The 23,987-nt window shown below is 37.6% G+C and overlaps 1 protein-coding gene across 3 annotated transcripts in view; it reads right to left on the reverse strand.

The window, feature by feature from the left end:
* Positions 1–1,726: 1,726 nt before the first annotated feature.
* Positions 1,727–23,987, reverse strand: part of SKAP2 (src kinase associated phosphoprotein 2) — a 116,303-nt gene continuing 94,042 nt past the window's right edge. For all 3 annotated transcript variants that reach the window (XM_084282511.1, XM_084282510.1, XM_084282512.1), the window contains 4 exons: positions 20,986–21,054; positions 14,246–14,358; positions 4,615–4,716; positions 1,727–4,185 (listed from right to left, as the gene is read on the reverse strand). In XM_084282511.1, the coding sequence (XP_084138637.1) occupies positions 4,624–4,716; positions 14,246–14,358; positions 20,986–21,054 (275 nt within the window). In that variant the 3' untranslated portion in view covers positions 1,727–4,185; positions 4,615–4,623. The remainder of the gene's footprint in view (positions 4,186–4,614; positions 4,717–14,245; positions 14,359–20,985; positions 21,055–23,987) is intronic.

Consider the following 23,987-nt stretch of genomic DNA (forward strand, 5'->3'; position numbering starts at 1 on the left):
TGTGTTGGTATACCTTTCAGGTGCAGTGGTTATTCTTCTACTTTGCTTTGGATCCAGCTCCCTGTGGATTTATCTTCATGGGGTGTTGACTACGAATTCCACACAGCACAAACAGAATTGCCTAGATCCTATTACAAAATCATTCCTAAACAAATCCATAAAAGGCTACAATACAATGATTTACAGCTTATCATTGCATGTTGTGGTTTACAATGTAGAGGGGGGGAAAAGAAATATATACTCCTTGGCACAACTCAGTTGGCTTAGAAAAGGAGCATCTCTTTGACCTGCCCATCCAGTAACCATCTTGGCCTCCCTTCTTCCCGTAGCAAGGAGAGACTGGCCAAGTCACAGTTTCGTTCCAGGAGCATGAAATACTGCACTTATAACTCAGCTTAAATCTTTTAATTCAAATCTGTGGTTTGAAGTTGGTTGCTGTTGACCCCTCACAAAATAACATGGGTTGTAGGGTGGGAAATGCACTCTGAAACAGAGATGTAGATTTGGCAGAGCGCTCTTCACTGAGCTCAATGACAGTGTTTTTCCAAATAAAGATGGAATGAAACAGACATCTGTCTGAGAGATGTCAGCCCCAGAGAAACCCTGGTAAGTGAAGGTTTTACAGTTTATCAGTACATTGTGCTATGTAAAGTGAAAAGTTGTTTACAAGGTTTCCATGCATACACTTATTCCCCCAGTTTCCATATTAATAAATTTTTCATCAACTTGAGGGAAGGAGATGAGAGAAACATCAAATGGCTCATGCAGCTGAAGTGTACGCCTTTGTCATCTACCTGGGTACTTTCATCCCATGTTTTAATATTTTACAGCTTTCCTACAGATCCCAGTGAGCTTTATCAAACCAGGATTCTCATTTACATCCACAACGTCATTTTTCTTTACCTGTAATAGAAAAAAATGAATTTCCGTCTTTTCGCTACAGAAAATTCAGTGCATTTCTTTTATTTAGTTCAGGTTATGGAAATAATTGCGTCCTTTTTAGAAAGAGGACAAAGTATTTGGCAAAAGACATTTTGAAAACTGTAGGGCCTGGTTTTGAGCTACTGTTCAGGGAGCCTGATCCTAGAGAAACTGAATTCAACAGTTTTTCAGTTCCAGCAGTTTTTGGATCAGGTTCTAAAGGGTTATTCTTTATCCTCCTCCTAATGCTGCATCACTCGCAAACTGCAAAGCAAAAAAGAACAAAGTTCATGCATCTGGCTTTAAATATAGAATGGGATCTTAATTAGTATTCGCATTCAGCTTAATTCCAGTCAACAAAAGTTTTCATCATGAAGAGGGGAGAATACAAGTAAGCTGATGCACATCAACTGATCTCGCTGATGGAAGAGCTAGTGCATACACTACTACTGGAACATGTAATTAGAGGCAGTACGTACAAAGAGGTAAATCCTAACTAGGTGCTGGTCAAATATGTGAACCAGTTATCTGTATGTAGAAGTCCATGAAAAAGTACCGGAGTGGCGTGGTTATATCTGGGCGCCTCTGCTATAAAAAGCATTTGTATTACCCTTACTTCTCTGAATAAATTCAAATGACAGCCCCATTTCATTTCTTCATTCAGTCTGGAGGCCAGATGGCATTAGAATCATTTACTTCACCTTGTTGTGCTTAATTACTACAATCAACACACTATTTTCCAAATTAATCATAACAAAGTAATTTCATTAGTAACACAGCAGGCTGTTGAATTATTAGCATCATAACAGTTTGCAAACAATTAAACTTTATTTGAACCTTAAAAATTTGCAGAGTAGAACATTATTGTAAGATCTAATGGCAGTATAGTACAAATTCAGAACAGAGCAAATAATCAAGTAAAACGCTGTACAAAATATGACTCACAACCACCTTTTTAAAAAATTAGCTGCCTGGCTGTTCACAGAAAGGCGAGCGCAACCTAAGCAAACAATGAAAATCAAGCGATTAGCATTTTCTAACACCGAGATTTGTTTAAGTAGCACCAACGGAGGTTTTCTTAGCCAAAAAAGGTTACGGCGTCTGCACGGATTTAAAGCAAACAACCCGCCCGCGCTCCACCGCTGCTTTATTCGAGACACTCGCGGTGACTTTCCGAGCAGCTTTCTGTTAGGTCTCGGGTTTTAAGGCAGCTCGTTTACCTCCCCCCCCATGCCCGAGAAGGGGGGCAGAGCCCCCGAGCCGCTCCGCAGACAAAAGGCACTTTATTCCTCCCGCTGCCGCCAGCCGGGAGGAGGGAGCTCGGCGGGCCGGGTGCCCATCCGTTGGCGAAGGACTCCCTCTCCTGGAAAAAAGGCAAAAAGCGGCGGCGGGGACGAGGGGAGGGGGAAGGGGGCCGGGGCCGAGCCGGGCTCCTCCCGGTGCCGGCGAAAATCTGCTGCCACCTGCCGCCGCGGGCGCGCAGCGCAGGGATGCGCGGCGCAGGGATGCGCGCAGCAGCCGCCCCCTCTTCCAGCCCCATTTTGCCTTTTCCAAGCACACCTGCCCACGGACCGTGTTCGCCTCGGCCGATGAAGGAGGGTTCACCCCCAAAAGCTAGGCGGTGCGGGAATTTGGGGCGCCGGGAAAAGGAAAGGCAGCTCGGGGCGCGGAGGTGTGGGGCGTTAACGAGGGAGAAGGGGGTTTATGGCCGTGGCATTAAGGCCTCGCCTTCTGTGCACAAGCCCCAAGTAGACTTGATGAAGTAGTACGAGAGCTGAAGACTCTAATCTTTCATTTGAATGCGTCACTGATAACGTCCAGAATAAATCGCAATGAGTATCTCTTTTTTAAAAATACATACCAAAACTCTGTACCTTCTTTGATTCCTGTTAGGATCCAGTGTACTAGGAAGTACCAGAAATGACCTAAAACAAGCACAGCACCTGAGCTTATTAAAAGGACCTAGCCCTGAGTTTAGGCTAACGTTACCCTTTAACCCACAGTGTTCCAAGGGCCCGCCTGAAGCATAAACAGCACAAGCAGCTACAGGGGGACCTGCACAGGCTCAGCAAGCCTCAGACTGGCCTGACCTGCCTCCTTGGCAGATTAAGGGGCTCACAAATCAAGTCTGGGGGAGGATTCAAAAAAAGCTGATCTTCCATGTTACTAGTCGAACACATCTCCAAAAGGAGAGGTTTAATTAACTCTACCTTGTCCAAATCCTTGTTCACAAGTGAAAATATTTATCTTTTTTTTTTTTTTTTTTTTTAAATGTTTCAACAGATGCTTTTGGCCACAAAGTCCTGACACTAAGAACGCAGGCACAGCCCTTTTTAACTCAGAGCTGAAGATTCTGTTGAACAACTTGCATCAGAAATTCCACACAGCAGGGTATGCAGATTTTACTCTGTGGAAAGTACAAGCAAGGTACAGATAAAAAAAATAGCTTTTCACCACCCACAAAACCACTCATCTACTTTTTATCTCATGTTGGCTTACCAAAAACTGTTGTCTTTAATACATTATCTTTGCCAAATTTTCACAAAATTCATACCTCCAAGTCACAATGCTATCAGCACAGTATTACCCCACGTAGACAGATTTACATCAGCAAAAGAGCCAAGCCTTCATTTCGTAGTACCATAACAGTCATTAACATTAACAAAGCTAAATATAGAAGAAAAATAAATCATTGGCTGAAACTAAAACAAAACAAAACTTAACAACCAGACAAAAAACACACTTGGAAGCAGAATACTTTGAAGACTAAAAATAGTACACAGAAATTTCCTTTGATTTTCACAAAAACTGCAAAAAAATGTACAGTGAACTACTACATGAAACAGTTAATTCATGTATGAACTGTGCAATAGTTTTCTACTTTTGAAGTCCAGCTTAATTTTTTTAAATCTGAGTAACAGGTAAACACAGCCAAACTCCCTGAAAGAACACAAATGTATAGCAATACAGAGTGCTGCTATTATGCTTAAGAAAAGAGCAACAGGCACTACTTGACTGCTTGTGCTCCGTATGTTAATTACTATGTATTTCATTTCCTAGCATTACAATTCTATAAAAAGTGACTAAGAAGAACATTTCCGTGGAATTATGATCAATTACAATTTTTAATGTTTAATATATACAAGGCAATGATCTGACTACGTTCGCTGAAACCACAAAATGTGTACGGCACAATCTTCTTCCAGAGGTCGGGTCTGTAAACTGCAGCTGTACACCACTCTTGATTTCAAGTGCAGATTTCGCCTGATTAGGGAAAGGGAAGTTGAAAGCATGTCATTAACAAAAAAACTAAAACACACGTATGAAACTCAGTCCAAATACTTATCCCCTTCCACAGATTTCTGCACAGGTACGTACATATTACTGAAGTAGCAAAACTAACTAGAAAGCACACCAACTTTGTTTTACCCAATACACATATACATACATATACATACATATAAATAAATATCTGGAAGAGAACTGTAGTTATAAAATACATCATCTTTTGTACACTGTGGTTTAATATTTCATACAGAATCCCAGAAGTGCTTTAATTGAACCTTCAATATATTTTGCCATAATCTTTATGTTAACAGGACTCTACAAAGGTTCCAGGAAAGAAATACTTATGAAACAGAGAACAAGGGAACATATAAGCCATTACAGAAGATTGGATTAAAATGTACTTACCCAGGCCTCTCAAATATCATACATCTCCATTATGTAGGCTTTAGGCACCAAGCCAATGGTTCCCTTCATTTCTCCAACCCACCAGCCAAATCTATTGTACTCCTAATTGAAAACAATATGCAATATTAACCTTTAGTCTGATATAAATGCAATAGAGTTTTGTATGCAACTCCTTATGGATGCTCTCTCTTATATACAGTTGTTATCATTTCAACTGAAAATTAAAACATTATATCTTTTTGTTAGAGGCATTCACATACAGAGTTAGGCAAGGATAGAAGTTAAATTTTAAAAAGGCCTGGCACGCTCAAGAAAATTTCTTAATTATGGCCACAATTCTCTACAACACATACTAAAAATAGGTGACCTCTCCATCCTGTATGTGTCACATATATAAAAATCTCGTCTTTGTAACTGATATCTAATATCACGATGTTGACATACAGGAATCAGCTGGGATTCTTTCAGCATCGCAAGGCTAAACTCTAAGAAACTTACAGACAACTTATTTTAAATAATAATTTACTCAATTGTGAAGGGAATACTATAGATCTAATACACAATCTCTTTCTATGGACGAAGTCTACTATTGCTTTAGGCCCACAGAAAATTCTACGGCAGATCTCATATGTCTGACAGATGACTAATGTACTTTTGTTTGAAATTTGTTTAGGCTTAGTGAGATAAATATGAAACAAAATGAATTATAATAGTTTAAAGAAATAATATCTTCCAAAAGCAATACCAAGTAAGAGTATTGTGGGATCGAAATTTAATTTTTGTCCTATGAGGTAAATATTTTAAGATCAATCCTAACAGCAGTTCAATAAATTGTAACAGCTGAAATTGCACACACACATATATTGAGTTACAAATGAAGCATTATTAAAACAGAGACCCCATTCAAAAATGGAATGATTAGTAAGATAGAAATTACTTTGGAACAAACATGGAAAATACAAAATACACAGATATCTCTGATAAGCAACATCTGCTTCCTGCTACGCTGCTCTTCTGATGAGAAAAGCAAAAGGCTGTAGGATTTCTGAATTAATGGTCCTACTGAGATGACACTATAAGCTATTATTTTGACTGTAGATAAGTTTTTCGGTTATAAATAGTCAAGTGGAGCTTAAGGGTTAATGGAGTTTCATTACAGCTCGAGCTATAATGATTTGCTGCTGGCATATCTGGCCTGGTGGAGAGTTCTCTAGGGTCCTATGAGGTGCTTAGTGTACTCAGCTCTCCCTGTGCGTAACTGTGATGAAGCCTTGTTGATGGCTCACTTTCATGTTGGCCCAGGCTTTTTTCTTTTTTTTTTTTTTCTCTCCTAAGAACATGCAGGCAAGCAGACACACACACACTTTTTTATTTTCTTTTCATGAAGGGCTAAGCACCGGTCTTAAATTAAATGTTTTCTTCCTTCACAGTGCAAACAGAAGTTGGTGATTTAAAAGGTTCCATCCTACTATCCATAAAACACTGCAGGAAGTGTGGCTTAAAGGAAGCCCATGTAAATAAATAAATAAATAAATAGACTAAAATAAAAATAAAGGTAGCAAAACCTTCTCTTATGATGCAAACTCATAAACTAGAAAGCTGCAAAAACAATTCCACCTTCCACTGCCATATGGACTTGTGGTGATACATCTGGTCTGAAAGTTGAGAGGTACCTGAGCCTGACTCACCAGCGAGAAAACTCTAAACAGAAGTTAAGATCTCATAACATTTCCCTTGGGGCACACGTTACACCCCAAATCCTTAAAGGTTGAATAATACCCTGACACTGAAGTTTATAATGTTCCAGACCAGCCTGTTTAAAATTTGTATTTTATCTCACAGTACACTGGTTAAATATACAAACTGTATTTCTAGACTAAAGTGGGAAATTGCTGAAAGGAGCAGTGCTCACGTATACTACTGGAATCTTGGCAATAAATCTCTCCTAGAGAAAGAAACAAAAGATTTTAAGCTGCTACATGGAAGTCATGAAGAGCCTGACAAAAGTGATTAAGCAAGTTTTGCTAGACATCAGCCAAAAAAACAAACAATACATGAAATGAGGGAAGTGGCTTAGTTAAGTGGTTGTTAAATTGCATATGACAAATGGCATAGAAAGAGCCTGTGGACTATATTATCCATTGAAAATGTTCCACTTAGCAACACTACACGAACTTAGAAATAATTGTTTTTAAAGAAACAATTCAGATACCTCAAATTAAAATTAAGAGCGTGTCACTGTTTTGAAAACTTTGGTTTTTTGCTACTTACTAATACACCACTTACTGCTCTGGCACGAAGCTAAGTGAGAAGATGAAATGAATGTTGATGTAACAGACTAGTAAACTAATTTAAGGATTCACTGCAACCATTATACTATACAGACAATATTCCAACCCAGAAGCTTTTACTCTATCATTACTATTCTTTGAATGGGCCTCAAGAGCAACATGAATCCCAATTAAACCATCTGCAGTCTATAGAAGTCTGAACAAAAAGATAATACAGATACCTGGTTACAAAGAATATAAAACCTTAATCTCAGGTTTTGAAATAATTGCATAGCAGCCCCTTTTAAACTAATTAAAGCACAGACATTTTTCTCTGAACTCCTAGCCACTCCTTTCTGTCTTCAGTACCATGAAAGAGTGAGTCCTAGTCGGACGGAGAAGCAGTCCCCCACTCCTTTTCTTGAAGTCCCATATACAATCCAAACTGATATATTGTTTCTATCAATGGTATCGATGATAAAAACTCCTTCATTACAATATAACTAATACACTGTTGGTGTGAGGTCTGTAAATCTATTATACTGCTTAGGATGTGTAGAATAAAAGTCTAAAGCCCACATTTGTAGGAAATAATGATTAAAATGCAGAAGAATCTGAAGTCAGTTAGGAGTTTTATTTTAATTCTTAGGAGTTGGGAAGCATGGTGTTTTTGCAAGCATCAGCTTAAGATCTCAGGTACCTCTGGGTCTACCATCTGGTATCCCTCACCACATGCAGCTCTTAACATCACTGCTAACATAGGCAAGCGACTATACTTCAGAAGGACTGATAAAATAATGAAGAGTCCTTTAATCTACAGGAAACCATTGTAGTCAATTTATAAGAAATATTGCATCCCTTTGTAGGATGTGTAATTATTTTCTATTAATCATGTGCTATAAAGCTACATTATGTGGTTATTCTGTTATCACTAGAAAGAGGCCTGCAGTCAGCTCCTGACAATGTTAGGTAATTACTAACACAAAGCTTCTTTCTCCTTATGTAGAAAGGCTATCAAGATCCAGAGGTGCTGTGATGCTCGCTATATGAAAATAACTCTCCAAAGAAATTCAATAACTGCAAAATGAATTGCTCCGAGGCAAACAGAGGGATAGGAGAGGGGGCTGGGCCAAATCCAGCCACCCTGCAATGAGGAGAATGCACAAGTGTGCGGCCACAACTCCGGCACGTGACTCCGAGCACATTTGCCATAGCAGGCAATGTTGGGCAGGGGAGGGGGAGGAAGAGGCTAACACAACCCCTGGAATACAAACACCACCGTAGTGGAATATATTATGCCAAGTAATATAGAACAACCACCCTCACAGACAACCGAATGCTTTCTAAGCCACTTCTACATTTTCACCATCTGTAAGAGAGTGGCGTGTTTGTGTTTTGTCTTGTTCCAGCAGAAATTTATTAACCAAAGTAAAGTAATTTCACGAGGCAACAAGGAACAGGTTATGACTTAACATGCTGGCAATACACCCTCTGTACAGCGACATTAGAAAAAAAATCCCATCAGGGTTTAGAGGCTCTTCAGAGGCTCCCAGCTGAACACCCTGCGAGCAGATGCTTCTTATCCCATTCCACCAATCTCACTGCTCTGATATGTATACACCTAGGACTCCATGAGATACTGGCCTTAAAAGTTTGCATTTGCAGAAAGTACAAGAGGTAGAAATACACTATCTGATTTTCGCGGATATCTTTTAAATCCAAGATTTATTCAAGTTTGGGATTTATTATTATTTATTTATTTATTTATTATTATTTATTTTTTTTTTAACTATAGAGGAGAGGATTTTGATATGCAAGAAGAGAGATTTTTGATATGCAAAAGGATTTCTTTAGCAGTCTCTCTTCTCACCTTTAGAAACAGACCCTCTGAGTAAATGAGGACCCCCAGATGCTTTGCACCATATTAACTTCTACTGACTTCAGCAAAAGTTGAGAACATCTGGTCCTTGTACAATTAGTCTCTATTGTTTAATACATATGGTATGTTGTTGTTGTTTGGTTGTTTTTTTTTTCTTGTTAAAAAAAGGGGGGGTTGCTGAAAATCATCATTGTGTCTCGATGTGTAGAAGAAAACAATGGACTTGTATTCAAAACACATGCCGCTGAAGCATGTGAACTCAAGATTTTTCTCCTACCCTCTCTCATGGCATTGTAAGTAATATTAACTTACAGACTGAAGATCTGCAAGCCTTAAAACTGAAAAGCAAAATGTATTTATTGCCTTGTTTGGGGTTAAATTAAGTAGCCTCTCCTATTGATCTAAAGAAGTGTGGGAAACAGGGAGAATACTTTCTTCAAAGAATATCCTAGGGGGCAATTTTGGCAAGATAATATTTTAAAACACCTCTAATTCATCCAGAAGATTGAAGCCAGCTAAAAAATTTTAGAACTTCCTTTGGTGTAATTGCTGAATGATACACTATCAACAAGGGAGTATTTTTGGCACAGAACAGCATTTTCTCTAAAAAGCAGAAAATGACAAATGTTTTAGATAACTGAATGAGACTTCTTCACAGGTAGAGTTGTTTTAAGACAGCAATAAAATAGTCATCTTTAAGAATATAAGCCTCAGATTTACTGTACGGTAGTGTTATTAGGTTTTATTTCCTACAATGTCATGAGACAAAATAGACACCAATTTGAAAGCTTTTGATCAGAATAAGCTGACTGACTTGCGAACCAAAACTGGCACTGACAGAAAGGCCATTTTGTTATCTCTCCCATGACATGACGCCAACATTTTTTTTAATCACGTAAGTAAATGTTTACATTTTATTGGTATGCAAACCAACAGAGCGAGAATCACTTTACTTTAGTCTGTCTTAACTAACATCCCACTGAAAGGCCTTCACTCTTCTCTTAGCCATGTATCTAGTCTATTTCTCCGTAAGGATACACCAGAAAAAGGCAGAAGGAAATTTACAGCTCAGTAAGTGCCTCCTAAACTAAGATGAACTTGCATCTTAGTTTTCATCAGAAGTGTCCCACTGAGGCAGATCTCCCAGTACTCCCCACCTCGGCTCACTTTGCAGAGCAGTCTCAGAGCACACAAACTGAATTTCTTGCAGATTAAACTAAACCAGAAGATGCACTTTAATGTGCTCCAACCACTAAGCTAGACTCATTCCACAAAACCAGAGCAGACCTATTCTGACAAAAAAGCCTTTTGGGATGTGTGGACACAGGGGCCTCAGCATGAAGTGTTTCACCCTGCAAATCTGCTCCTGTTGGTACACCCTGTTTGCTAACGTAGATGTAGGCAGTATGATCATGAAAAGCAAAATGATCATTAAATACACCTCTGCATATGAACAGTCAGACAATGGCGTGACAAAAAACACGTAGGATTTTAGTATGCCTTTGACATCTTTGGGGGGGGGGAAATACTGAATAAATATACTTTATGATGATTATGCACATAGTGTACAAAATGTTTACACTCACTATGAAACAGCTGCACTGTACTCTATTTCATAAGCGGTAATCCGAGCTATCTTTCTGAGATTTCTTTGTCTTTTCACTACACAAAAAATAAAGGTTTTGTATGTATGGCTTGAGCATTTCAACAGACATTTGTTGTGTTGAAAGAACAAAAATCTCCCACATTGGAAGTATACAACTACTGAATAAAGGGTAATCTAGATGCCAAGTTAATACTCAAACTTTTGCTCTAGAATTTTCCATGAAAGTGAAGTCATAAATGAGATTTCCATGAATCATAAATACCAGAGTGAGTAGCATTATATCACATTAGCACATACTCAAATAATAACAGTGAAGGAGTATTCCAGTTTGAGATACAATTTCTGATTTTCAAGTATTATTTGTCACTTTACTGCAAATATAAATGTGGTGGGAATTAAATTAGGTTAAAAGTTAAGAAATGTCAGTAATTCTGCTAAGCGGGTGCCTGCTAATGTCTAGATAAACTTCCATTAGTATTTGCATCTGGCTCATGAAACTGTGAGGTTTCCCAACATGAAATATGCACACAAAACAAATAAATACTGCAACTGCTGCACTTAGGTAAATTGTTCATACCAAACATTAAAAAATATGGCCACCAACACTCACAGTTGGCTTTGTTACTGAAAATTGATTTCCTGAATAAGAGCTATGGAAGATTTATAAAAAGAATTGTTACATCATGGATTGTATTCCCATTTGTCATGTGGGTTTGAAAGCAAAGGCAAGACCATAAATGAATAGGAATTAAGAGCAACTATCATTTTAGAAAACGGGCTGCCCAAGTATTGCATTTCTAATAGTCAATATTAACTAAGAAACCCTATTAATGAGTCCCTCACTGAGTAGAGCTATAAAATGTTTTCTACTGCATAGTGAAAGAGGGGTGTATAAATCTCTGAAAGTTCACATGATTCGTAGTGCAAGTTATAAAAGCCACTTGAATATTCAGGAATAAATTCAAATGATAAATGTACAGATACTTTGATCTATTTATTTGAAAAGTTAGAGGGCTTTTGTTTGTTTGTTTTAATTAAGCTAGTATATACTACTGCAACAGTTCTCCTGTTACTTCTCAAATTAAGGGCTCAACTTTTGAAGGAAACTCTCAAAGGCAACAAAAAAAGATAAAAAATACATTGTTTTTTAATAAAGAGCCCATTGGACAGCTGCCATGGGAAAGCCACAATAGACAAATGTTTAGATAATAGCTTAAATAGTTTTTAAATGCATCTTCTGAACAAGGAAAACTCACTTTGGTATAGTAATAACTCTAGTCATGCATAGGTATTTGTATTATCACTGTATACGCATGCTCATTGCATTAACACTGACTTTTGGTGCTTGATTTAAAGTAAATTATGAAGTGTTTGCCTTTCCATAATGGTTAGCTATTTTAGTAAGTAAATGTTGCCCAACAAACCTTTCTTCTACATACACCTAAGTTACAACTTACATGTAACACACTGCTCTTGCTTTATTTAAATTATATCAATGCCCACATTTTCAAAACTGGTTCATAATTACTTCAGTTGTACTAATGATCTCATTTCTTGGAAACAACATAGTCACTTTCCCCTAATTTCTCTAAAAGTATGTGAAAAAACAGTTAAAAAGCAGTAAAATACATTGCTTTGGCATAACTACTGCTGGAAGATAAAAATCTATTTTATCATACTCATTAGAACAAGCTATACCATTTATATTTCACTGTAAAACGGAGAACTATTACGTGTTGCACAAATATGCTCAACAGTTTGTTAAAGCCTCACCCTTCCTACCACAACACTACTATGCCCGTACTTACTTCCTCATAAGCAAAATGAGATTTCTTCAAGACTAATGTTCATAGCTAGCTGACATATGATAGAAAGGCAATAAAGCCATAGCTGGGTTCAAGCTGAAGCTGAATTTATGACACCATTTTGGATATATACACATCAGCTCCTGTCAGTACCTGCATCTCTCATTTTCAACCACTAGATGGTGTGAAAAAATAAAAAAATTGCTGAGGAGTCCTGCCAACTGCCACAAAATCCAAGTACTAATGTAGGGAATTAAGAAATATTTCTTGACGAAAAGTCTTGACCCACTTCAGGATGGTTAGGCTCACTTTTCCTTTGGTTGTATTTTCACTTACCAGACAAAGAGCCTGTAAATGATCAGTCCTTGAAACTGAACCAAGTAGAAGGGTAAGATGGATAATTCCCTGGCACTTTCCCCTCCAAGGACCCTAAATTCAGAGCTGACAGTAGCAACCAACACTTATTCTTCTGAAAAAGTTGCAACAATCTTTAACTGAAACAGGGCTGAATTTTCTGGGCTCTATTTTGGAGTAAAAATCATTCCCAAACAGAAAGGCCCTATATATCTGGAGCCGCAGCAGGCAGATTTCAAGGACTGATTACATATTAATCAAGGCATGGTCACAAGACATTTGATACACAGATGACACCTTAAGCTACTGTTTTTCTATTCTGCTCCATTTTTTAAGTTAAATTCCTCACTATTTGAGGAAAAGCAAATGAGTTTTTCACCTACAAGTTGAAGATTAAGATTTTTTTAGTGCCTATAACATACTGAAAAGTACAATTCTCAGAAGGCAAATGTGCAGTACAATCTGCTTGCTTGTGAGCTTCCCCCCCCCCTTTTTTTTTTTTTTTTGGGGGGGGGGTGGGGGTCAGGGGGGATGTGTGTATGTACTAAAGAATTAGTACTGTTCTTTAGTGCTGTATAACTGTATGAAAGCCTGCCCAATTGAAGACTGCCTTTAGTAATGTAATTCAGTTATTAGTTTAAGTGACACTGAAATGCTTCAAAAGACATACATGTTCACATTACATTAGTAATATATCTTCTATATTTTTATATGGGACTATCTTTCTACCTATAAATCTTAAATTTATTTAAACAGAAGCTGTACATTTATTATCCCTAAAACACTGCATTTAAAGGTATCACAGAAGATTTAAAGCAACTGTGACAAAACTGAAGAGTTTGAAACTAACACAAACAGATGGCTTTAGCTTTCATGCAGCTACATGTGTATTACAACATCTTTAGCATAAATTCTACTGAATGGCAATTACATCTGAGATACGTATTAAAAGGTGCTTTTTAAGTGAAAACTAAAAAAGATCAGCTTTTTTCTAATGTTTGGGGAAAAGGAAAATTTCCTTTTATTAATTGTTCAGAAGAACTCTTCAATGGACCAAGAGATACATAGTTTATGAGAGATTTTTTGTTTGTTTTTAAGAGAAAAATAATAAAATTCAGAAACATTAAAGTAAAATTAAATTTCATGCTTGTATTGCTTATCATCACCTCAAATGAGAAGAATTATATTCATCATTTGCTTTGTAAACAGGAAAGTGGTAAATTAAAAATTTCCCAAATCTGTCAGAGCAAACAAATTTGAAATCTGAGCTGTCAGAACAACTGCAATACACATACAAAGATGAAAGCACAGTTCGGAGGAAAAAAAAAAAACTTCTAGCAAGATGCCCAAAAAGTCAGAATCAGCACAGTCAGAAATATAAAACAGGAAACCAAAAACATAACATGGAAGATAATTTAAAATTCTACAAGGTTAACTTTTACAAGCAGAAAGCACATTGTCTCCTGTTAAATTAGTTAACAAATGGTAGCCAAGATTTAACAAGTAAATAAACATGCTTTTAAGTTAATTCCTGTTACATGGCTATGTTTTAAATGTGATTATAGTTCATTTGACAAAATAATTAATTGCAGGGAATATCTGATTGCAAACAAAGGATCTGAAAGGGAGTGCCAATTTCCCCCCATAGGACTGTGGGAATGTGCCCTTCTGTGCTTCTCTCTTTTTACAACTCTTTAGCCTCAGTAGCATGCTGTACCTTGCTGAGAATGTAGATAACATCACCACGTTTAAATGACAACTCGTCAGGTACATCTCCGGTGCAGTCCCATAAACCTTGGTAGAAATTGGCATAATCGGTATTTTTGCCATCTGCAAAGAAAATTACATCCAATTACAAAAGATAAAAATTGAGGGACTAACATTGCTCTTTAAACCTTCAGGTACTACAAAGCAATTAATTAGTGCACATTTCTTAATCCCCTTGGTAGAAACAGCTCCTTCATAACACAAAAGCAAGTGGAAAACAAGTTTAATAGGTGAGCCCTTCACTGGCAACAGTTGTATCACTGAAGACATGTAGCTGCAGGTTTTCAAAGCATTTTACAGCTGCAACTTTAAACAGCTAGTTTTCCTCTACTAATGTACTTCCAGCAAGCCACGGTTGTATCTCAACTTGAAACTGATAAAAATGCTAGAGTATAATTAATAATAATCTGTGAAAGGAAGCCAAAGTATTTTGTGATATGCTTCCCCTCCCTCCTCTGTTCCAACTACACTAAATAACTTCTCTGAGAACCTTTTAGATAATCTTGGATTGTTCCTTCTGAAATATTGGAGAACTTTGAAACTGTTGCTGAAGCTGCATTTTAAAAATATTTGTGTCAGCTCCAGTTTAGGACATTAAGCTCTGGCTAAACATGCAACTACACTCCAGCCATAAACTCATCCTTCTAACAGCATAAGCACAATGGATGTGCTGTGTTCAAGCTGCCATACAGACCATTAACTGATTGATTATTTAGCACTCTTTGCTCTGTAATATGGCAATAACACAGTAATAAATGCTTTGTCATACACTTACAATACAGAGTGCGTCTACTGAAACACAGCACTTACACACGGTTAAATACACTGGGAGCTTCTGTTACACTGCAAACTATTTCCTGTTTTTAATTCCATGAGAATCGAGTGCGATGAGTTAATGCAAGAAGAATGTAAGCAATACCACTAAGATGACCAGTTACATTATGTATACACTAACCAGACAGAATGTATATGTACTAATAATTTACATCACTGGGAAGCTATCTTCTAATTCTGATAACATAAATATCACTGAACTGGCTGGATCAAGGCTGTCATCTTAGTTTTGTTATATGATCCTGGAACAGCAGGCTTGCTGGTTATTCCAACATATACCAGTTACATTTGCATGTCGTTAGCACTCTACGCCATTATTTATAGTTTACAATTTAATCATGATTGGTTCACTTTATTACTGAAAAAATCCTGCTGAAATATCAAGTAACAAGTGAGATGAAGTGTCACGCTATATAAAATAAAGTATTATTCAACTTGTATTTTTCCCCATTTTGACAAATGCTTTGATTTTAATTTTAATTCTCTCTGGATGAGCCAGAAGAGCTTGTTTCTATTTATCCATTTCAGTCTGTGTTATGTGCGATCTTGTTTTGATGTCTAAACATTCACAACCTTGCCTTTAGAGCCACTGTGCAAGTTAGCCACCATTTAATTTTCCATAAACTGGTGATTAGCAGCTCCCATTTACTATATAGCACTAGAGGGCGTTCTGACTATCAGTGCACAAATTCTTCTGTCATCACACCAAAAGTAGCGATTTATACATATAGTAAAGACTACTGACTATTCAGAAATAAGAGATTTTGTTACTGTAAAAATGCGTAGACAGAACAATATCAAGAGGAAGACAGAATTAGTATGAAACGTTGCACCTCTGAATATTGGCCCTTCTAATTTGTCATCTCATTATTCACCAATTTAGCATTAAACAATTAAAAATGGTAACACTGGTTAGCACCAAATCAATTTGTAATAAATATTAAATCAGAGTACCTCTTTTGGTTCAGCATTGATCACAGTTCCCAGCCCCATCTCATAAAAGATAATATAAGCCCATGTAAGAAAGAACTAAAGAGCTACTTCGGTATATTCCAGCCTTTCAAATCTTTCAGCAATAGTCTTATTGATTTGGTTTTTAAATACATTAATCAGTACTTTCACTTTTTCAGAGTTGCACTAAAATGAGTCATGATTTTTCACACTGATATTTATCACCCTGAGATCTCTTCTTGCATTTTACATGCCTGAAGTAACTCCTCGTAACACCAATGGGAGTTGCACAGGGAACATCAGCAACAGAAGAGAACCCACATTGAGCAACATACATCTCTCCCTACATGCTCATCATGAGCATTTCATTAAGCCATGAAGTGGGAAAGTGACTCAACTAATAACATGGCGACACTGGAAAAGATGCATTTTTAAATAAGCTTATTGCTACACTGAAAATGTTGCCCAAAGACTAACCACGGCTTAGTTAGTCAGAAGTGAAATGAAATTAAGACCAGCAGTTGCTCATATCAAAGTCACATTTCTTTGAAAAACGTTTCTTGGAGCAACTGGTATATACCACGGGAAGAGAAAGGGGAATAAAGGGGTGAGAGGGTGGGGAAAGAAGTGCCAGTGTGAGTTTGTGACCAGCTATGCTGGTCTTCAAACAAGTGTTAATTCCAAAGTGGAAATCTCCTTTAATACCCATCAGCACGAGTTCCTCTAAATTCTCTAAGCAACTACACAGGCATAAACACCAAGTGTAAATACAACTTCAAAGTCTACACATCTAAAGGACAAAACACTTCATAAAATGATTCACAGTGCTTCACAAACACAGAGATACAACAACAACAAAAAAGCTGCAAAAAACTCTGTGAAACACAAGCCCATTCTTTCTTGCTTCAGCCATTCTTTTGGTTAGAGATGACCCTGCCAAATCTAATTTGATTGCATTTGAAGAACGGTTAAATAAAACCTGGGGACCTGTATGAAGAAATTAGGTACATGTATAGTAATTAAATTATGTGGACCTTCATAAACAAATGAGCTACATGAAAACAGCTGGTAGATTTAGCTGCGAGAACTTATGTGCCAATTAGAGTTCAAATGCAAAAGGCATTGACTTGTTGGAATTACTTCGTCACAATCATACTTTATTCCCATGCACTGTGAAATGTTTTGTGCCTTAAGAAAATATCATGGCATAATTGCTAAACAAAAGTCTGTTGTATTTGGAAGGCATGGTCACGTAGACCACAAATGTGAACAAGATATGACAAAACAGAATTATTTTTAAAACGTGGAGTAGACAGTACAAGGCAGTTTGTTTTTACCTACCCATTGCTTTTCGTATTAGCAACCAAAAGAAATGGCTGAGAGGGATCTTGGATAGGTTGTTTCTCCAGGAAATAGTTCTTTCATTCCTGGACAGTTATCTGGATGAACAACTACCCAACAGTTTCCAAAACTCTTCTACAAATAATTCCTCAGGGTTTTCTTCTGCCATTTCTGTTTTTCCAGTAACAGTAATTGGAACAACAGACACTTTTGTCCAATATCCCGATGAAAACACTTCAGAGTTTATTTGACAGATCAAACAGCAATGGCTGCCAGCCTTCCTGATGGTAGGCTCAGACTGCTTATTTGACTGAAAAATACTGGCATCTAACAATGCAGGCTTGAAGAAAGAAAGGTGAACAGTTCTGGTAACAATCTGACAAGTATATCTCTCAAGCACAGATTTCAAATGTTGTAAATTGTTTAAAACTTAAGAATGCCAATGGATTACTCAAGGAAAAACAAAGCTGTAAGAACATTCTAGCAGCCTCAATAGACAGAAGAAAAAAAATGGAAAAACAGATTAAGAGTCCATATTTTATGAGGTTTCAAGTGTGCTGTCCCACTGTAGCCTAAGCCAATTTAACAGCAGGTTGTCCCTTTCCTGCCCCCTCCCTCGTGCCAATTTTGGCACTTGCCACTTCTGAGCACAAACTTGGCAGAAAAACTACACTGACCAAAACAAAATCTGGAATTACAACCTAAGCATGGAAATGCACCACTGAAAAATTAGAATGAATACAGCTGTGCCTGACTTTCATTGATCTTCCATTTCAACAGTGATGGCATCCAAATTAACAAACTGTGCTATGGTAGTGACTTATAGCTACCAGTTCTACACTACCTGCTTGCAGCTTGCTTGTGAATGAAGGAACACATAGGTACATTTTCATTTCACTCCTGTGGTTCAGTGCCCCATGTATTAATGCGATCATTAAGCAGCTTGCAGTTCTGACTCACATTCCTTAACTTTTGATCAGATTCTTCAAAAAGTTTATAGCATCATATTCAACAGTTACTAGTCATGGTCTGGGCTGTTTTATGCTATTTAACATTTGAAAGAGGTGAACTGGAAAATTATTACATACTACTGTGTTCTTTTTTGGCATTGATGTGCTTAACATTTACCATACTGAAAGCTTAGAGATGGGGACACAGGTAAAGTTTAAAATTAATGCTACCAAAAGGGCTCTGCCTTATACAAGCAACAAAAGGGGTCTGCCTTATACAAGCACTCTTCAATGCAAACTCAGTGTTGATCTCAATGCTCAGATGAGATGTACCCAGTTAATGAACAAAATTGCTTATTCTGATGATGTCCTAAACTGCAAAGACTGCCTGTAACTACTTATTTGCCCTTTATCCCATAAACTAGAAGAACATATAAAATAAGGGCTAAATAATGGTAGAATATTTATTTGGACTTTAGTCTAGCCCAATCTGTTCAGTATAATCTTTCTAATTTCCTTTCTCCTGTTGTTCCTTACTTACATAGGCATTTACCCTAAAGCAGCACAGAACATGATGCTGACTGAAATAGTCAGCCTCAATGCTATAGCAGTAGCAAAAAAGACATGGTAAGTCCTATTGTATAACTGAAACTCTTATATGCTTTGGTATTTTTAAATAATTATGCCACTAGCAATTAATGTAAAAGCTATCCAGCAGCAACAGTCAACAATCAAGACTGGAAGGTTAACAGAATTCAAGTCTGAACATTATTTGAAGTCCAGATGGGTTAGGACAGGAAAGGAGTAAAAAATAAGAGGGGTTTTGTACTTGTTAGGCTGAGCTCACAGACAATTTGCAAAATATTTTCTGTGAATGTATGTGTTGTTTGTATGGAAAAAACAATAAATATTCTTAAATCAGATTAGATATTTATGATGTGATGCCAATCATAGATACTTATGTCAACTCAGCCCTAAAAGTCTGACAAATTTTCAGTGTTAACTGTTTTAATATCAGTAGAATTGTTGCTTGAAATTAATTCAATACTGGGGGAGAAGAGTTATTGTGCAGGAAATTACTACAAAGGCTAGCAAGACAGACAAAGCTCTTCTCATGGCAGTTGAAACTTTTCAGAAATGAAGGTGCTAAGGTTTGGATTTCTTAAAACTATGCTCATTGAAAACTTCAAGATAATATATTAGTGAAAAAAATCCTGTCAGCTTTGTAATTGGATTGACCCCATGCTCGATTATGACAACACACTCTTATAATTACGGTAATGTCTAAATGAGTATTAAATGCTAAGGCTGTAATGAGTCATGCTGTCTTACACATGTTTTTAGCAAAGCACAGTGCTAACAGCATTTGATGACTTGGCTCTTGTTTCCTTTCCAAGAAAAGCAACCCAAAACTCTTTGCAGCAACCTGTTCCTGCTTTCCTGTACAGGTCAGGAAATCAGGCCTCTGTTTCCTCTCCACATGTTGCAACAGGAAGAACACTGCAGAGCTACTTCCTAAAGGAACTCTTTTTGCCCACCCTTTCCTTGACAGCCCTGAAAGAATGATGTGTATTATGTACGATGGGGGAAGGTGAGCCAGATTGCATGTCAATGCAGGTCACGGTTACAATGCAGCAGATCTCAAAAAGGTGTAAGGTCTGATAAGAAGCAAGTCTTCCCTACTTGCTGTGTCAAATCACCACTAGTTTATCTAAAGGTCTGTGCCCTTGAAGCACATATATATCTTGTTTTTAAGCATAACTGGAAATACATTTCTGTCAAGAAAAGTTGTCTGGTCATGTGACTGGACATGGTGTGTGCAGTTATTTTTCCAGTCCCAGAGATAATTAGCACAAGGGCAGTTTGCCAAACTAAAGCTGAGAGAATATCCTTCACAGCCTTTCTGGGCATTTGTGTCCTTTTCCAATTTTTATGCTGCTGTCACTGGACTCTGGCATTTCTTAGCCAATTCATTTGCTTTCTGTGGTAATCATATGCAATGAAGATATGCATGGCCAACATTTAAACAGGCTGCAGATCAATTAGTGGTCTTAAGTTTATCTGATTTTTATCAAAGAAGACAGAGCTTTGGGTCGATTGTCAGAGCCTGTGTCAAGTTGACCTTTTCAGAGACGTCTACATTGCCAGTCCCTTGGGCAACTTGTTGTCCCCTGTTAGTCTCTGAATGGCAGAAGTCTGTTCTGCTCAAGCACAAAGTATACACAGATGTCTATATTACATTCTTATAGGTTTGACAGCAACTGCATGTTGTATCTATAAACTGTCCTTTAGCAGTGACACTTCCTCAATGATGATAAGCTAATTTATGCAACTAAATCTCCTTTGTGCAGAAATGAAAGCTAATTGAGTCATTACAAAGTAATTCAGGAAGGAATACCTTGTATAAATTGGCTTACTTTATAAATCCTTCTCAAGTGGTTTTCATGCATCCTAAGTGGTGCTAAGCAGTTTTGCTGCCATCAAATACCCAGGTGAAAAAGACAGCTTTAGAGAGCTACAAAAACATTATTTTAAAACAGCAAAGGGAAGAGGGAAGAAAATGAAGGTAAAAAGAAAGTACATATGCAAAATAGAAAAGAAAGATTTTAATTACCTGAAACAGTGGTAACTTTCTCCTGGCTCCATTTTCTTGGCACTTCAGCCTTTGGAGAAGCACTTTCTTCTGCAAAACACATAACTGCAAATGAAATTCTGAAGGGATACCTCAGCTGACAGGAATTACAGCCCACATCAGTCTGAAAGCCACACTCTACACATTTTCAGATCATAAGCCCTGTTTACTATTTTGCATTTGTACAGAAGTTGGAGCTTTGTTATTTCTGTGGTTTCCCCCACCCACCCAAATACTCCAAAAGCTTTCTTTCGAAATCTCAGTTGTGAACATCTGTTTCCCTTTGCACTCTGCTCTGAATACGGTAATATAGAGCTGCAGCTCTGCTGTTGTTCAGTCATTCCAAAACAATTAGAATGAGGGTCCTCTTCTGCTATGTACATTTCTTGCCAGGATCAAGACAAGCAGACTCAGGAGTGAAAATGTACTGAGCCCATACGAGAATTCAGAAGTTCTACACAGGCATATGCAGAGAAGGAAGAGGTTATCTTATCTTTAGCACCATCACTGAGATGCACATGAGCTAGTCACCTGCATGATGGGAACGCAGCCACCACAGATGCCACACATTCAGTGCTCCTGCTGACTGAGGCTGACCATGGTTTTAGGCAAACCAGACTGTATCAAGTAACGTAGCACAAGTTTAGAAGAAAAGAGAAAGCCTGGCAGAGATCAGCTCTAAAGCATGCTTTCTGGCTAGCAGGCTTGGAACACTCCAAAATCCCCACAGGCGATTTCGTAAGATGCGCTCCATACTCCTCATCCCATACAGACGGGGAATTCTCTCATCCCCATACCCTCACACAAGTAAATTCACACTCAGTCAGCACAGGGACACAAGATATGCTCTGCACAAGTCAGCCAACAATTTGTTGAGGCAAAAAAGGGAACAAACTATGAGCTCTTTTTAAATTGTATTCTTTCTTTAGGGTCATAAGAAAGTAGAAACATATTTACCTTGGCCCTTACAGTAGACTACAGCTGACAAAGATGCTTCACTGAATGAAGAAATAGTATATTAATAAGCCCACTTCGCAATCGAGAATTGGACTTTTAATACATTTGAATTAGCAGGTGTTGCTACTCATCACATCTCATACTGATATTCACGCTTCTTTTTAAGGCACATGTTTCAGCAGCTTATTGTAATAGTTTGTTAATGATAGACAAGAGGTAAAGAACTCACAGCTTTTTAAAATGTTCCTTATTGTGCTACTTTTATGTAATTTGCCTATCTACTTTGACAAAGAGTGAATTTTATATCAACAGTTCAAAAGATTGTTAGCCTTGTAAAAATTTAATCTACCCGCAAGACTGTTCCTGCAAACATTAAAGCAGATGTTTAAAGCACAAGAATAGACCTGTTGAAATAAGTATGCATAATTGTTTGCTAACCTATATACGCAGTCATACAAATATTACAGTTACATCATGAGATTCACTGTACAAAGAGCTTTGAACTTCTGCCCTACTAAGACACAGAGTTTTTGCCATCTGGAGAAAAAAAAACGCACGCACACACACGCGCAATAGAAGTGGGATAATCTGAAGCTGCAGTACAACACAAAACACTCCAAACTGTTTACTGCATTTAAATGTATTCCCCCACTTGGCACACCACTTGTGGCATATTTCCAAGTACACTCATTTGTTTGTTTTAAGCACTTAGAATTGGAGTATAAATGGCAAAAATACATCCCTATGTGCTGTCCGGAGCACTAGGAGGCACTGTCATTCTATGGCTCCCATACCACAATTACACCACTCACAGGTATTATGATCCCATTGCCAGTCATATTTTCTGGGATGCTCCCTTTTCCCACAAAGTTTCACCCAACACGGTATCATACATTGATTAAAATAAATGCTGGTCTTACACATTAACAAATTCTTAGACCCTTATCAATTTCTGTGTTGAATGTAGCGTGGATTTTAACTCTATCACTGTCATGGTCATCAGACTAACAAACTGAGAAATGGCTTAAGTAGAGGTCAATTCAACTGAAGAAAAAACAGCTGAAGAGGTTTGAAAAGATTTTTATAAAATACAGTTGCATATATATAAATTGCACTGTGGTTTCACACAAACAGTAAATATGCATTCCTCTTCCTAAAAAACGTACTTAATAACAAGAGTTTGCCATAACTATATTTGAAGACAAGAAAATGTCCGAACCAAAGTTCTTTGAAAACTAAAAAAGTCCCAAATTCAAACAAAGGCTGTCCACAGTTTGGATCCCAACCATTCCCACTTAAAACACTTTGCTTCACACTACAGAGTTGTCAAAGAGAGAAAAAACTAGATAGCCTTCAAGTGCAACTAGACTGGAAGAGGCACTCCAGAACCGCACTGAACACAGTCCAACTGCTAATGGGCATTCAGTCTGAGCCAGACTAAAATGACTCCATAGGAAAATTTTTCTGAAACATGCAAGAGCAGACATTAGGTCTTCAACACAAACCTGCGCTTTACGAATTGGTTGAAAATGGTCCACACTACTTGCTAATGTAATCATACAGTGCAGTAGATGCAATAAGTTTGGGTTACAGTGGCAAAAAAAAAGTGTTTTTTGGTATTATGTCCTGAAGTAACGACTACATGTGGGAGATGTCCTTTAAATACAGTAGTCTCAATTACCCAGGGACTTACAGCTGTGCTCAAATCTGGCATACTGAAGTTTATCTTGCAATATGGAATAGAGTTAAAAGAAGTAGAATTTAAAAAACACAGCAGAAGTCTTGCAGTATTATTAAGATACCACATAAAAGGAGTCAAGCAGACCTTTAAAATTATCTGGCACAGAGTTTCTCTTCTTCACACCATTGCTGCCACTGCAGTAAGAAAATAATCTTTTCTACCTTCTCATTATGTCAAAATGAGAGTAATCAACATTAATCAAACTAGAACTTTTCCAGAGCTGCATGTAGATCCAAAGAACAAACATCTGGTCCTTAAGGCACATGTTCCATACTCAGAGACCCTA

Source organism: Netta rufina (genome assembly GCF_964035555.1).
Source record: "Netta rufina genome assembly, chromosome: 2".
In the NCBI taxonomy this organism is placed as follows: Eukaryota; Metazoa; Chordata; class Aves; order Anseriformes; family Anatidae; genus Netta; species Netta rufina.